The sequence below is a fragment of the Lissotriton vulgaris genome, chromosome 8 (assembly GCF_964263255.1).
Source record: "Lissotriton vulgaris chromosome 8, aLisVul1.2, whole genome shotgun sequence".
In the NCBI taxonomy this organism is placed as follows: domain Eukaryota; kingdom Metazoa; phylum Chordata; class Amphibia; order Caudata; family Salamandridae; genus Lissotriton; species Lissotriton vulgaris.
This window is the reverse complement of record NC_141696.1, coordinates 1,207,411,746-1,207,429,031: the sequence shown is the minus strand read 5'-3', so window position 1 is coordinate 1,207,429,031 and position 17,286 is coordinate 1,207,411,746. Positions and strand designations below refer to the sequence as shown.

The 17,286-nt window shown below is 46.6% G+C and overlaps 1 protein-coding gene across 4 annotated transcripts in view; it reads right to left on the bottom strand.

Moving 5' to 3' along the window:
• SUPT20H (SPT20 homolog, SAGA complex component) overlaps positions 1-17,286 on the bottom strand; it is a 447,817-nt gene that overhangs the window by 135,546 nt on the left and 294,985 nt on the right. For all 4 annotated transcript variants that reach the window (XM_086935080.1, XM_086935082.1, XM_086935081.1 and 1 more), the window contains exons 18-19: positions 11,584-11,689; positions 322-483 (exon numbers count right to left, since the gene is read on the bottom strand). In XM_086935080.1, coding sequence (XP_086791206.1) covers positions 322-483; positions 11,584-11,689 — 268 coding nt within the window. The remainder of the gene's footprint in view (positions 1-321; positions 484-11,583; positions 11,690-17,286) is intronic.

The following is a 17,286-nucleotide window of genomic DNA, read 5'->3' as shown; positions in this document are numbered from 1 at the left end:
AAGCATACGTCAAAAATTAATGCTTGATTTCATCATTGGTGGGGTGTGCATGTGTAAAATGAGGCATGTAATGATTAGTAAGCATACATGAATAACAGAAAGTACAGAAACCTTGCACAGTGGACAATATACAACAGTCACAAGCGAAAGGATCAGATAAAGTTGTGCAAAATTTTACAAAAGCACAAGATTATACTAAATCATAAAGCATAACCATGTTATTGGTAAATGACATGCAGACTTTTCATCATAAGATACGCAACATCTCATAGGCCACGAGAACCTACAGAGATCTAATTGAGAATTTAGGTGATGACTTACTTTGTGAAGAGTTGACAGGAGACATAGCTGAAGGAGACAGCATGCCTGTTTGGCTCACATCAATTGGCTGCTTTCGAGAGACGCTTGGAGTCTTTGATTGAAGTGGTGGAGGAGTTGAGGATTTCATAAGCCCACTTGCCTGTTGTGGACTAAACATATGACCTAAAGGAAGGAGGTAAAATATGTCAGAACATTGCATGAAAAATCTGAAGGTCTAATTTACATTGTTCTAGTATTGGGCTTTGTATTTTAAATTGCGTGTTCTGTATTTGCATTTTTACATTTTAGATCCCTCGACAGAGAATTCCCTCAGCCCCAGGAAATGTTTGCAACCATTACACATTAAATTCAGCCTATGACATGTATTTTTATTTCGGCCCCTAGTGGTTTCTGAAGTAGATACAGCCTAGTACTGAGTGCAAGCCACATTGGTTAAAATTAGTCTAATTTGCATGGCAACACCCACTAGTGTGCAAATTGGCATACATATCATATTAAGTGCATTATTATTAAAGGATTATCAAAGTGCAATATCAATCACCTGCAATTTACCCACTTTTGTGTCTGGCCTTACAAGCATTTCCATTTTTTAGTAAACATTTGGCTGGACCGTTATTTTAAGACCGCCCTTGTAGTAGAGTTAAAATAGGTTCCATGCTTGTAGCTATATATCTTCAACATTGCTACCTTTTTTAGAATCATATGCTTGAATCATTACCAGTAATCGAGTTGAGATTTATACATATTTTATATAGCTTCAAAAAGAACAGAGATGGATAGTTTTTGTTTAGTACCCCTTTCACCTCATTTAAAAGAACCTAAACTTCAGCAATAAGGTAGGCGTGCTCTAATCTATACTTTCACTAAAGATAACAAATTGCTCAGATTTTGGAGCACAAGTGTGAAAGGATAATATGAAGGTGAGCCTCTAAACCATAGTGACCGGACGGTGTCATGAATTGAATATATGAAAGAACAATGAATAAGGAATATGCTACTTACCAGTATGCATCTGTTCTTGGCATGTAGGGCTGCTGACATTCATATCTGTGCATAGATCGCCGCCTAGTGTTGGGTCCGGATGATTGCACATTGTTGTCCTGGAAGAGTCTTTGAAGTATCACGAGATAGGTGGCTCCTCCCCTGGACTACAGTGCGCATGGGCATCCTCTCCATCCCCAGATTGTTTTTCGCCATTGTGGCAGAGATGGAGTGTAATACTGAAAGTGATGACCATGCCTGAAAAGGATTCTGAGGGCTGCAGCTGCGACAGGCACCGGGGAGGAGGGCGGGCGATATGAATGTCAGCAGCCCTACATGCCAAGAACAGATGCATACTGGTAAGTAGCATATTCCGTTCGAGGCATGAGGGCTGCTGAATTCATATATGTGCATAGAATAAATAGCAGTTTCCTCCTTACCGGCGGGTGCCCGTGCCAGCTGCAGCAGTCTGAAAGAGAGTTCGGAGAACAGCCTGTCCTACAGCAGCTTGCTGTTTGGAGTGTACATCTACGCAGTAGTGTTTGGTAAATGTGTGTATGGTGGTCCATGTGGCTGCTCTACATATGTCCTCTAGAGGAATATTACCCAGGAAAGCCATGGAGGCCCCCAACTTGCGTGTGGAATGCGCCCTAGGGGGAACTGTTAATGTGCGCTTAGCTTTCTGATAACAGATCTGGATACATTTAACAATCCACCTGGCTATACCTGACTTGGAGATAGGGTTGCCTTTATGTTGTGGAGAGAATGCAACGAACAGCTGTTTAGTCTGTCGAAAGTCTTTTGTCCTGTCGATGTAATACAGGAGAGCTCTTTCGACATCCAAGGTGTGCAGTGCTCTGTCTGCCACTGAATCTGGGTTAGGAAAGAAAACTGGCAGTTCTATATTTTGGTTACGGTGGAACTGCGAAACCACCTTTGGCATGAATTTAGGGTTGGTGCGAAGCACCACTCTATTCGCATGGATTTGCAGGTAGGGTTCCTGAATTGTAAGTGCTTGCAGTTCACTGACCCTCCGCAGCGATGTAATAGCTATTAGGAAGGCCACCTTCCAGGTGAGGAACTGTATTCAACAGGAATGGAGTGGCTCAAAGGGCGGCCCCATGAGTCTGGTGAGAACGATATTTAAGTTCCAGACCGGTGAAGGGGGGTGTCTGGGAGGGATTACTCTCTTAAGTCCTTCTAAAAAGGCTTTAATGGCAGGTACCCTGAAAACGAAAAGGTGCTGCCTGTTTTGAAGGTAAGCGGCTATGGCCGCCAGATGGATCCTGATGGAACTGTATGCCAGGTTGCATTGGTACAGATGCAATAAGTAACATATGGTGTTTTGCGTAGATGCGTCCAACGGATTAATGTTATTGTTGGAGCAGTAAATAACAAATCGCTTCCATTTGGCTGCATAGCAGGCCCTGGTAGTCGGTCGTCTTGCCTCCTTGATGATGTTCATGCACTTAGGAGGCAAGTTCAGGTATCCAAACTCTATGAGCTCAGGAGCCAAATCGCAAGGTTCAACTGTTGGGGATCTGGGTGCTGAATGTCGCCATGGCTCTGAGTGAGGAGGCTGGGAGTGAGGCGCAGCCGTTGGTGAGGCACCACTGAAAGTTCCAGGAACGTGGTGTACCAAGCTTGCCGTGCCCACGTTGGAGCAACCAGGATGAGTGTCAAGGAATGCTGTCGCAGTTTGCGCGCCACCAGAGGTATGAGGGGGGCTGGCGGAAAAGCGTACGCAAATCTGCCTGACCAGTTCATCCATATCGCATTGCCCTGAGACTGCGGGTGTGGGAACCTGGCGGCGAAGTTTGGGCATTTTGCGTTCTCGCTTGTGGCGAAGAGGTCGATGTCTGGATGACCCCACTGCTCAAAGTACGGATGGAGAACCGACGGGTGGATCTCCTACTCGTGCATCTGATGGCTGTGCCTGCTGAGCAGGTCCGCCATCTGGTTGTCGACACCCGGGAGATGCTCCGCCATGAGGAAGATGTTCCTCTGAATGGCCCACTTCCACATGCTCTGGGTAGGTGAGACAGCTGCGGGGAGTGCGTGCCTCCCTGCTTTTGGATGTAATACATGGCGGTCATGTTGTCCGTCCGGACTAACACGACCTTGTTGCACAGGTGCAACTTGAATGCCTTCAGTGCCATGAAGATCGCCATCAGTTCCAACAGATTGATATGCATCCTCTGCTGTTGTGCTGTCCATAGTCTCTGCACTGTGTAGTGGAGGACATGCGCTCCCCAACCCTGGAGAGATGCGTCCGTTGTTAGCACTATCTGTGGGACAGGCTCCTGGAACGGTCGTCCCCTGCAAAGGTTTTGTGGGTTCCACCAATGCAGAGAGTTGTAAGCACGACCGGTCACCAACACTAGGTCTTTTAGATGGCCATGAGCCTGGTTCCACTGACGGGCTAAGCATTCCTGAAGGGGTCCCATGTGCAGCCTCGCGTGCGGGACTATGAATATGCAGGATGCCATCATGCCGATCAGTTGCATGAAAACCTGCGCTGGGAGGGATCGCTGAGGTTGGAACCCCCGGATGAGCGCTTGCATGCTGTGGACCCTGGCCAGGTTCGGCTGCGCCGTGGCCGACTGGGTGTTTAGTGTTGCCCCCAGGTACTGTTGCACATGGGCTGGCTGCAGGTGAGACTTTGCGTAGTTGAGAGAGAACCCCAGACTGTGAAGGAGGTGAATGGTCCGTGACATGTCGCGGCCGCACTGCATGGCAGATTTGGCCTGCACGAGCCAGTCGTCCAGGTAGGGATATACATGAACACCTTGCCTGCGAAGGTGCGCTGCCACAGTCGCCAAGCACTTGGTGAAAACTCTGGGACCAGTAGTGACCCCGAACGGCAGAACCTTGAATTGGTAATGCTGACTGTTGAATGTGAACCTGAGATATTTTTTGTGACTTGGGTGAATGGGAATGTGGAAATACGCATCCTTGAGGTCCAGGGTGGCTAGGAAGTCGCCCTGACGGAGCAGCGGCAGGACTTGTTGTAAGGTTAGCATGTGAAAGTGCTCCGAAAGGATGTATTGGTTGAGGGGTCTGAGGTCTAGAATGGGCCGCAGGGACCAGTCCTTTTTTGGAATCAAGAAGTACAGGGAGTACACCCCTGCACCCCTTTCTTCGGCAGGCACGAGTTCTATTGCTCCTTTTTGCAACATGGAGAGTACTTCTTGCTGCAATAAGAGCGAGTGCTCTGCGGACATAGGACGGTTTCTTGGGGGTATGTTGGGGGGGGTGGAGGTTAGTTCTAGACAATAGCCGTACCGGATAAGTTGTCTCACCCACCTGTCTGTTGTGATGTTTTCCCAGAGTGGCAGGAACTGCTGGAGTCTCCCCCCGACAGGTGTTAGATGGTCAGGGGGCAGTGACAAGAAGTCACTGTTTGTTGGGAGTGGAGGACCTGGCGTTGTTATTGCCGCGGCCTCTCCCTTTGGCGCTGTTCCCACGGTATCCACCTCTGGTGTTCTTAGTGTAGGCAGATTGCGTGTTGCCCTTGGCGTACTGGGAATGCTGTAGAGCCTGTCCTCTCGTTGCTCCCCTGTTACCGGAGCGACGAAAGGAACCGCCCCGAAACTGCTGTGACTGGAGAGCCCCCATGGATTTCGCTGTCTCAGTGTCTTTTTTCATTTTCTCAAGTGTAGTGTCAACTTCGGGTCCAAACAGGAAGTCCGGATTAACCGGCTGATTGAGAAGAGTAGTTTGGATCTCGGATGTAAACCCTGATATGCGCAGCCATGCATGGCGTCGCAACATCACGCTAGTATTTACTGCCCTCGCTGCAGTGTCTGCTGCATCCAGTGCGCATTTGATTGACGCATTGGAGACCAGTTTTCCCTCTTGTATAACCATTTCTGCTGCCTCCCTGTACATATCAAGCATGTGCTGCATCAATTGTTCTAGGGTGTCGTAGTGCGCCCTGTCGTACCTAGCCAACAGGGCCTGTGTATTGGCTATTCTCCAAACGATAGCGGCTTGCGCTGCCACACGCTTCAAAGATTTTGGACTCTTTGTCCGGAGGGGGAGCGTCACCAGTTGATTGAGAGATAGCCCTTTTGCGTGCATGAGCCACCACTAGGGAGTCCAAGGGGAGCTGGCCTTTGATGTAGGTGGGGTCCACTGGGGCAGGCCTGTATTTCTTGTCGATCCGGGGATTGATAACCCTGGCTTTGGTTGGCTCCTTGAAAATGGCTGTGGCATGCTTGAGGACCCCCTTAAGCATGGGCAGAGTCTTGGTGGAGCGTTCAGATGTTGAGAAGGTGTCAAATAAGAAATCTTCATCCACTGGCTCAGCATGCATTTCAACGTCATGGTTAATGGCCGCCCGCTCTATTAATGCATTGAATGCTGCAGTGTCCTCAGTCGGAGATGGTTTCACATTGTAGGAATGAGAGTCTGGAGTGGTATGGGGGTCATCAGGGTCATCGCCTTGATCTCCTGCACCTGACCATTGATTTGAGACATCCTGATCAGTGTCAGTATTGTAAGAGAAGGCCATTTGGCCATAGTCCGCATTCAAGTCTTCCTCACTTTGTGTTGGAGAATGAACAGTATGGTGCGAATAGTCCTGAAGAGGTTCAACAAGAACCGGAGAGGTGGTAGAGACCATCTTCCTTTTGAGGGGAATCCTGTAACCTTCCAAAGGATGTTCAGGCGCGATCTTCCGCTTGTGGACGGTAAGCCTGCCCGACTCCGAGCAAATAAACAGTTTTGCCTGGTTGTCGTAAGAAGGCTCATGATAGACGACCTGTGCATGTGAGGACACTGTCGCCATCTTGGAAGCCTCGAGATGCTTTGGACGGGCCGTGGGCGGAAGGCCAAACTTAAGTGGCGTCAATTCCGCATGCTTCGAACCTGAAGCGGCTTTCTCGGGTTTCTTCGACGCCTGTGTAGGCCGCTCGATCGACCGCGTCGAATCGAGCTCCCGGCGCGGTGCGCCTCCATCCTTGGACGTCGACGACAATTTCGGGGCATCCTTGGCCGTGGCTTCGACCCTTTTCGCCAGCCCAGCCTTGAGTCCTGAGAGGGGTGGCTGAAGACCTTTAGTTAACGGAAGTCCTTTGCCCTTCTCGCCATGTTTGGTCGTCGACGCTGGCGCCGACGTCGAGCCCTTCGAGGCGACGTGCTTGGTGGCCGAGACCTGCTTCGAAGCCCCAGTCTTGGCGCCGACGGGTATCTTCGGCGTCGAAGGATCGTCGACAATCTTGGATGTGTTCGTCAACGTCGAACCGACCACCATCTTGAGTAGTTTCGGTTTCGATTTCGGCTCCGTCTGTTTCGGTTTCGATTTCGCAGAATCGACCGATGGCTCCTTTGAAAGGGTCTTAGCCTGGCTATGTCGCGGGGATGTAGACCGAGAGGATTGATCTTGGCTAAGGCCTTTCGGCGATGCCTCGACCGGAGCCGGAGAGGGCTGAATGTTAATGATAGGCCCCTGGACTGCGGGCGGACTCGGTTCTCCACCGGAGTCGTCATCAACGGCCGCAAAGGCCTGATCGTTGTCCCCCTACCCCGACGACGTCTTGGTCGTGGACAAACTCCTCATCTGGCTCGTCCACCTCGAAATTTGAGTCCTGCTCCGACGCCGGTTCCGACAGTTCTTCGGGAACGTCTTCTACCGCCTCTTCCTCATCTTGGAAGAGTTCCTCGTCCCCGGCATCGAAGATGTCTGCAGGTGCTGGAGCCGACTGCTGGGCCGCCTGCCTTGCCGCACGTCGAAGTTTAATAGTCTTCTTTGAGCGGAACCTCGAGCAGGCGAAGCATTTTGACTCGTCGTGGTCGGGGGACAAACATGTATTGCACACTGGGTGCACATCTAAGTTCGAATATTTTGAATTACAAACGGGGCACCGCTTAAACGGGGTCCGTTCCATCGTCGATGTAGTCTGGGCCTGTGTTGTCGAGAGAATCTTCTTTCGACACCGATCGAAGAACCGAAAGGGCCAGGCACCGAACGATACAATACCGACACTATGAAGGCCTTTTGGCCTTAGGAATAGAAAGAGTACAAGTTATTGAACTGGAGTTGAGATTAGACATCCGAACCCAATGGCGGAAAAAAACAATCTGGGGATGGAGAGGTTGCCCATGCGCACTGTAGTCCAGGGGAGGAGCCACCTATCTCGTGATACTTCGAAGACTCTTCCAGGACAACAATGTGCAATCATCCGGACCCAACACTAGGCGGCGATCTATGCACAGATATAAATTCAGCCGCCCTCATGCCTCGAACCAATAGTTACAAGTACATAACCCCTTTCTTCTCCAACAATGTATCTTTAATAGATTCACATGCTTGACTCAAAATAGCAAGCAAAACATTATATTTATCAATCCAAAAATACACTTGAAGATGGGAAAGCAGACTCGCCTTACTGAAACAGCTTGCGAAGGACCCCTGGTGAGCCTCTGACAACTTCTGCTTTCAAATAGTAATGCTTCATTAAAGCGTAGTTACTCTGTAAATGTTCAAAAGCTGTACCGTTTATAAAACGGTACTGTTGATCATACAGCCCTAGTTAAATGTGATGTCACTCTTTATGGAGAGGGTGGTTGTTTTTAATATGACTGAATGTGAGGACTGCTGTTATTCATCTCACGATCCACTTGTTGGCCAAAAACCATGAATACCTGATTCATGAGCTTTAATCTTTTGTCTTTGCCTCATAAAACTGCACCCACTAGTGAATATACAGTGAATGCAGTGACTTCTCTGTTTGTACTGGAATGCTTTGGGAAAACACATTTCATTATTATCAGTTCAATGAGGTAGAATCTGTCTGTCTATAGAAAAGGTCAGACAAGGGGTTTCAGAAGTTGTAATAGGACTATATTAACTCCGAATTGACAATCAGCAGATGTTCCAGTAAAAAATTCTCTTAAATGCTTCTGCAAAAATGGGGAAAAAGCAAAAGTCCAGGACAAAAAGAAATCCCAACAATGCTGGTGACCAATGTTTGATAGTGTAGAGCCAGCATTACTTTTTGGATGAGCCAGCGAAGCTAGCCCCATATGCATAACAGCTGGTTCAGCTGACCTGGACCCAACCCGAGCCGCTTTCCTGTTCACCTGCTACGCTTGTTGGCCATGTTGTTCCTGATGCCTGCAGAATCTTCACTTTTAGATTGATGTCAAGACACATGACAAGATCAAAACACCTACGCCTCATCCTACAGGATAAAGAACTGCATCCACAATGTCTGTTGACACTGAACAAGGATGTGGTTGATTCAGTAAAGGATAATACTGTAGACAGGGTAAGAAGTCACAAAGAAAGTCAAGTGGTAGTACTCATACCTTAACACAAGTCAAGGTCAGCCCAATTAGGGTATTAAATCAAGCCCCATGAAGTGAAGGCAGAAGTAGTGTCTCTGATGCGGTGTGGCGTCTGCCGTGAGACCTACCAAGGCTCGGTAGGTCTCAAGAAGCTAATAGATATTCCTTTTGCCTTCTCCTAATGAGACTTGATTTAAAATCCTAATTGACATATTTGGGAGAGAAACATGTTGACCATTTAGACCTACTCATTCACTAGGCTAACTAGGACCATTATAACCTAAGTCATCACAGATATTTTTGATTAGGTTAGCGAGTTCCATTCTTTAAATAGATTGACTCCAAGTATCACCAGACCTATTTTACTCACTTTTCATCACCACTCTACACACACTTGAGCCCACACACCCTCACTTCACCAGACGGCTAAGAAAAGATTTCTGGTGAAGAGCCCCCTAGTGGTTGCCCGTTGGGCATTGCAGCGCCGGCCCGACTAGGAGCTAGCCAAATGATGCAGCATGACACTCATTTGAGCGTGTGAGGGCCCGTGCTCCTACTGGAGCACATTCCTTCCCCTGGAACATTAGACTTTAATTTATTCATATGAGGAACTGCACACCCCTTTTCTTATAGTTTATGCAGATATGACCACACATGTAATATAATGTACCCTGCCTTTGGGCTGTAAGGCCTGCTGTAGGTGTGACTTACATATACTGCATGCAGTGTCTGGGGACATGGCGCACAGGTGTGTGCCATGCCATGTTTTCACTTTTGTCTGCACTATTTCACACAGCCTGCAATGGCAGTCAAATGAGTTTGGTGGTGTGTCACTTAGGATGGCACCATACATGCTGCAGCCCTAGGGACCCTCTTTAGTACCCATGGCCTAGGTACCAGGGGTACCAATTACCAGGGACTTATAGGGGCGTAAAGGGCATACCAACTGTGGGACAATTGCACAGGTACCTTGTTTTTGGGAAAGGACACGGACACTGGGGACCTGGTTGGCAGGAACCCAGTGACTTCAGTCAAAGTTGCATCAAATAGCAAGCAAAGAAAATGGGGGTGACCATGTCAAAAAGGGGCACTTTACCCTTTTATATAATTCTAGTTGCAGAGAAATAAGCATATTGCCATGAATCGTGAAAGAGACAAAGGCTTTTTCAGAATGTAGTGGATATAGAATAAAAAACACGGGATCATCTGCATACAACAATGGTGGCACTGACTTTTTTTGCACAACAGGCAAATCCTGACCTTTCTCGATTATAAAACCAGTCAGACTGCTGACGCATGAAAGAAATAACATAGGCGCTAATATGCAATCCTTTGGTACACCTCTGTCGAGGATACAATAGTTAGTGCACTTGCTTTGACCCCCAATTCGCACAGTGGCGACAAATTATTATGTAGTGCACAAACAAAATCCACCAATTCCCTCTTCATCCCTATGTTCTCAAGCAAACCCCACAGTTTGGACCAACTGAAACTATCAAAGGCACTTCTTAAATCTATGAATGCCAGCTGAATCCAACCAAATTTGGAACCATATGTTTACTAATTAAGAGATGCAAATTGGTGCATTGCTCAATTGGTCCTATCTCTTCTTAAAACCCAAGGTAACATTCTCTCAAACTATTCTGCCAACAATTTTTACTGTGAAATCAAGAGAGAAAATCGGCAGATTTTTTCTAAAACAGGTACCATAGCTGCAGGAAACCAAGAATGGGGAAACCCTGATTTGCATCTGCATTTAAGTTATTAGTAGTCAGTGGGGCCAGAAATTCCACATTGGGTTTGTTCAAATACATTGGTACCCCATCTGGGCCGGGAGCTTTATTAGAAGGACTTTTATTTATGGTGGCTTACACTTCACGTAACTTAAACTGGATGGAGCTAGGATAAGTATGCGGATATTAATCAAAGTCACAGCAGACAGTGTAAGGGGCAATATATTTACTCAAAATCGGTGACCTACTGTTCTGCTTTAAAATTACGGCACAGTGTATATACAGGGAGTTTATTGAATGTGTTTTAGTTCATCACCTTTCAAAACCCCTTACTGTCATTTAGTTTGCTGGTTAGACCAAGTCTGTTCCAGGTTTCTATACAAATACATTTTTTCCTATTTTCCAGAGCAACTTTATATGTCAACATGCCATAAGCAATTCCAATTCTATTTCTAGGTGTTATAGTATAGGGCTTTGTAAAGACATCTGTTAGCTTGCCTGCAGAATGTATCAAACAAGTCTAAGGGGTCCAAAGACCAAACTGGCTTTAAAAGTGACATCTTAGTGCAATTTACAAAATTCCCCAGAGATAAGCGATGCAAGACAATTACAATTTTTCATGATCATATACCTCTATGGTACCCTCTCTCAAGGTGTTTTTCATATATGCATCCTATACGACTGCAGTGACCAGAAGAGGGTTGTGGTCACTATGGGAGCTCTCTAACATCCCCCCCCCCGATCTCTGAGCTATGACCCCTTATAATGAAGATAGGTATCTTATAGTTAATCTGTCCAACAACATGTTTAACGTTCTATAAATCATATGCAGTAAAATGAGGAAAAATACACCCTCTCTGATCACTTTGAAACTATTCTTCTCCCAATTTCCGAACATAGGGAGTAAACTAGTCCACATACAAAACTCTGCCTGGAACCCTTAGTGTAGATGTCGTCACACCAAACTCATCAGTGACGACAGAAGGCCACTTCAAGCAGATGGTTAACTGCTCAGTTGGGGGATCTCAAAGAGGGGCTATTAGGTGAAACATCAATTTCTTAAGCATTGTGGCCTTTAAATAAAATTGTTAAATTATCACACATTATTGCCATTTAATTTCGACCCATCTTTCCGGAAATGGTTGGATTACAAATGAAGGTGGGGATAGGGATGTTGTGAAGTACTGAAAAATAATCGAAGAAGAATAGACATGGTGACAGAGGATAACTGCAAAGACCAGAGAGAAGCATTTACCTGAAGAGTTTGCTCCCGGATTGGATGGAAGTTTTACTGGAGGAGGTCGGTTTTTTACTCCCTTGCCCAGAAGTGAAGACTGAACAGAGCCTGATCCGTTCTCTGGCTGTTGAAAGAAAGCATGCATTTGGTGTGAGGACACAAAATATTTGTCTTAGGCAAGTCCAAGAGCCCAGATCAATGCAATACAGTTACAGATTTTGTTTGGTATCTTTATATACACATTTATACAACCATGCAACGTGTGGATTAGAAAACATCCATAACACTCAAGTAATTACCTCTTATACAATCCTATAATGGACATGGCATGATCAGAATCAACATGGGGTCTGAAAGATGCTCAGTGTACCTTTGTGCCACATCTAAAACAAAATCTCAAATGAATTGTCTTAATCCGCAACATATTAATTTGCACTTGTAAGAGGACTTGCACATTTTTCTACAAGTGTGGTGGAGTATTCTTTGTGACCAGAAGTGATCAGAGATGAAGGGTTGGTGGACTTCACCAGGGTTACGAGGCAAAGTTGGTCAATACCCAAAAGCACACACGTTTGTCAGACTGTACAAAGTTGGTAAGTACTCCCAACTCTGAAAAGGATTAGCTACCCACTCTTGTTATGGGTAGTTGCAAATTTGTTTTCAGTGTGGAGAAGGGAAAGGAACAGCGCCAAAACTGTTAAAGGTATATGGAAAGGTTTTTCTCCACAGGGAAATATATTTTGCCTAGTTTATAGCTTAATTTATACATAGTTCTTTGTATGAAAATCTTTTTCATATTAAAGTACTCGTGAGAATGTGCAAAGGTCATATGTTCCCAGAGGAACTCCTAGACTATTAAAAATATTGGTAGAAATTTACTTGAAATGCCAGTATAAGCAGGCATGCATATAGGAGAGTACATTTCCAAATTTATAGAGAATAAGGCAGAACATCTTTTAAAACCTAAAATTCTACGAGTTCCATAAAAGAAGAGCCAAGAGAAGGTCTTTCTTTGACACACAATTTATTTCACCTTTGGTAATGCCATATCTGGTAGAGAACTTATCTAGCCACAGCTTCATTACCTTTGAATTTCCCGGGCATCAGACTGGATCTAGAAGATTTTTCTTCGAGCAATACCCCCTGCGCCGGTAGGTGGAGTCTGTCGGCTTTGCGTGGCTTAGTCGGCACCATAAGTGACTCCTGTGTCACCTATCTAGGTGTTAACTTGGCCTGCTTACTTTCACGAATTTCTACGCCAAAAGCCAAGAAGTGCAATGACATTGGCGTGTTTGAAAACTGGGGTTCTGACTCTAGAAACCTGTCCATAGTGTGGGGAGCATGGGTGGGTTGGCAAGGAATCAGTGGCTAGATGATGTCTCTACTAGATAAGGTGTTAACGAAGGTAAGTAACTTGTTCATCCGATAGAGACAGATAGCTGCAGATTCTTTACATTTGAATAGATACCCAAGCAATACCATCCCCAGAGGGATGGCAGACAATTTAGACAAAAAAATCAAGCAGGAATGAGCGGCCAAAATGGCCGTCCCAGAACACTTGACTGCTTGGTAAACGTATGAAAGGATGCCCACATTGCCGCCTCACAGATGTCCAGGACTGGGACTCTACATTGCAACGCAGTGGTAGAAACCTTAGCTATGGTGGAATGCGCCTTTAAGCCTTTAAGAAGCTGCTTCTTTGCCAGGGCTTAGCAAATGCTGATGCAGTGGACGACACATTAGGAGATGGTACTCTTCTGCACAACGAGATCCTTCTTCTCTCCAATGTACCCCATGAAAAGTTGGTAGTCCAACTGAAACTCTTTAGTGCAGTCAAGGTAGAACTACAATGCCCTTTTGGAGCCCTGACAGTGGAGTCGCTCCTCTTCTTTAGAGGGATGTGCAGGAGCGTAGAATGTGGGCAAAGTGATAGATTTTCCCACATGGAATGGTATTACCACTTTCGGGAGGGAAGCCAACTTGTCAGGGAACATTGTCAACTAGCATTTACAATGCAACGGTTTCGCCTTTGCAAAAGTTTGAGCTATTAGCATTGTAAATGACAAACTTTATTTATGTGTTGGTTTTGAAAACAGATAAATAAATGGCATTGTCATTTACAATAGCAATAGCTTAATCTCTCGCAAATGCGAGACCTATTGCATTTTCAATGCAATAGGTCACGTATTTACGCAAGTTTGTGCTATTAACATTGCAAATAATTAGTTTTATTTATGTTTCAAAAACAAAAATAAAAGGTCTCACATAGCGGTCTCTCTCACACTGCTGACTCTGCCTTGAAAACACCCACTGCTGTCTCTCTCACACATACACATTGCTGTTTCTCACACACTGCTGTCTTTCTTACACACACTGCTGTCTCTCATACACACTGTCTCTCACACTGCAGGTGTGGGTTGTTTCCAGCTCATCCCGGCTCACAGGCACCGCCTCTGGGGATTGATAAACATGCAGGGACGCGCCTGCTTCGTGGGAGAGCAGACCAGCGGGATGTGCTAGCGCTGAGAAGCCATGTGACGAAGGATGCGCCTACCATGTAATCAAAGGTCGAAGTGCATTGAAAAGTACGGGAAGTGTGGGTTGGGGGGGAGTGGGTGCAGGGTCAAAGGCGTGGGTAAAAACGCAAACCAGTGGGACCCTGGTGCAAAAAAAGGACAGTCTTGGCCCCGGTGCCACTGAACCTGCCGCACATTAATATCTTCGCTCCTGAACACAGGACTTGTGATGCTGGTATAAAACACATAGAAGGAAGTGGAGGCGAAAGCAGGCCGTGGGCTTGTATTTACAACAAATGGGGCCGTGATGGGTTTGCAGGGATGTGTCAGTGTCATTAACAACAAACAACCAGAACCCGGGGACTTTGAGATGGCTTCTTGGATTTGCGCCACTGAACCAATCCCTTGGATTCATAAAACGATCAGATGGGTGGAGATGCAGCTCCTGGAAGTGTATTCAGTAAATATAGCTAAGAAAAAACAAAGTTCTGTAAGGTAGGACTGCCTTATCGGGTCTACTCACTGGAGCCTTGTGGCCTTTGTCTTTAAGTGACGGGACAAAACATGTAAAATAATCATTCTAATATAGACGGGTGAGCCATTTTGACACGGAAACCAGAGTGAAATTCCAAAATTAAACCTGGTTTGCTACAGTACAATTTTAGGGTAATGTGAAAGAAGCACTGAAAAACTTCACTAGAGTAAGGTAATAAAAGTCTAATAAAGATTCCAACCCCCCAGACATGCTGTTGCAATGTGTCCTACCTCTGTGGCTTCTTGGTAGAGCTACTGTGCTCAGGAGCTTCCAGCCCTGTTGCGAATCTCTCGAGGTAACCCTGTGATTCTCGGCGCGAGCATGCACAACTTTCACGGCGCAGGCGACATGGCCGTACCCCGGGCCCTCCAGCTGCCCACCTGCGTGGGTCAGAGTGGTCACCCCACACATTGCGTGAGCCACCTCTCACTCCAGCTCCCTGGGCGACTTCCTCGCGTGCGTGCTCATCTCTTCAACTGAGATTCTGCAGAGCCACCAACAGCTGAAACACTGTGCTTCAAAAGCAAGAGACATGTAGCAAATGGAAGTTTACTACGTGCAGGTAGGTCTGCAATCAGAGGAAAACCCATAGAATTCCCAAAAACGTGCACTAGAACGGTAAAAAAAACTGCAACCAGTTACGTGCACAGACACGCTGATGGAGTGGCTGGCAGATGAGACCTAGAGCTAGAAAGTGATGTGGTGTATTGAATGTGAATAGCAGGCAAATGGGAGGACAGAGGCGTGAGACGGAGGTGAGGCGAGAAGGGGGTGGGACAGCATGCGGTGAGGCAGGGACAGGTAGAGAGTCACTGGGGAGAAGGCGAGTTAAGAGGATGGAACAACGGCGCAGAGAGCCAGGGAGAGGGCGGAGAAGGAGAAAAAGAGGGCTGGTTAGTTTCCCATTGATAAAGTGCCTCCACCAGCCAGGGCTGGTGGAGTTCTGGTACACAACCTAAAATGTTGCTGCCTTTCAGGGTGAGCAGTACCCATTGAGACAGAGTGTTAGTCCGAACAACACAAAGCTAAACAGCTCATTGTCATGCTTAAAATGGCAATAGGCATTCCAAACCTGCCACAATATGAGGTACACAAACACTACCACCCCTAGCCCCTCAGGTACGCCTCAGAGAGGTCATTTATTGAAATAACTTAACAGATCAGAAAATAGCCCTGGTCGGGGGAGGAAAGGGTAAATGGATGAGGACAGGCAAGGTCTGTGGTGAGGACTGGTGAGAGACGAAGGTGGTCAGCGAGGAATTTCTGGTGTTTCATTCATCCCCCGCAGTGCAGGCCTCTCCTGAGTTTCAGCTAAGTGCAGCATAAAAATAGGTAAGGTAGCACCCCTCTCACAGGCGGAGCAAAGAACAGCCTCTCACTTCCCATATCGTACCCTCTCATTTTTTTGCAGAAAGGCTGCTCCTTTCCCATTGAAAAGCCTTAAACCCCCAACATAGAGGCCTCATTTCCCACAAAGGCCACGTATGTCACACTAGAGAAGTCTATCAATCCACAGTAACCTCACTGGACTCAGATGCCTCTTGCTACCTAGTCCTAAACATTACCTTAATCTCTTTTTCTTTTTATGTCACATTTCGTTTTTATTATCAAAAACAAACCTTAATGTATCCAGTGTTTTATTATAGGAAGTTTTCTTAGCATTTTAATATTTATCATTTGCGTAAACCCTGATATATACATACCCAGTGGGTGCACAGCTCTGCCAGGATACAAGAACCAGGATCTGCATGCCACCTGTGCACATAGTGTATCAATGCACGTCAACCCTCGCTTGCCCATGCCCTGTGCCTATACAGTTCTGCTAGGGTAATTAAACTGTTTAAACACTGCACACAGTGCTAGTGTGCTTCAACACTCATCTGCGCATACCTAGTGCATGCACAGCCCTGCCCCATAGCACACCCATGACCTGCACATAACATGCACACACAGCTCTGGTGTCAGGGATACTGTACTGGGCCCTGAAGCGGAAGTAGGCTGCCGATGCGGAGACAGTATGATACGAGGGACAGAAAATTCAGCTTGGAGCTCTCAGGAACCCAAAAGGGAAGCCCCCACTCCACACCGCCTGTCCCCAGACCAGTAATGATGAGGCAGCAAGGGGAGGGGTGATCCTGACCAAAAACAAAGGCTGGTGATAGGAGACGACAGGAGGACAGCGGGGGAGACTGACGCTGCAAAGCTTTCTTCACTCGGGCGACGGCCTCTCCTCATAATATGTAAATAGTGGCATCCCGCCTCCTCACACTCCCACGCTGAAACCTTTCCTGCACGGGTCACATCACACTTCGCTGTACCTCTCATCTTTTTTGCAGGCAGCTAATCTATTAGCTCATAGTTACCAAGTCCTTCATGACGCACTTTTCTCAAAACAGTACACAAATGAACCAACACGAAAAAGACGAGCGCAGCTAGGGAAAACAAGCAGCGGGGGTGAGAAAATGAGCAACAAGGGGCGGGATGGGGGGGGGGGGGGGGTTCGAAATAAACGCGAGCCCAGCAAAGAGAACGAGGCACCAATGATAAAACCGCACGCACCAAAAAACAAGCACTGGCGTTGCCAATAGGTCTCGCAGTAGGAAAGTTGGAGCTATTGGTTTTGTAAATGACATTTTATATTTATATATCGTTATTGGCATTGTCAATAAC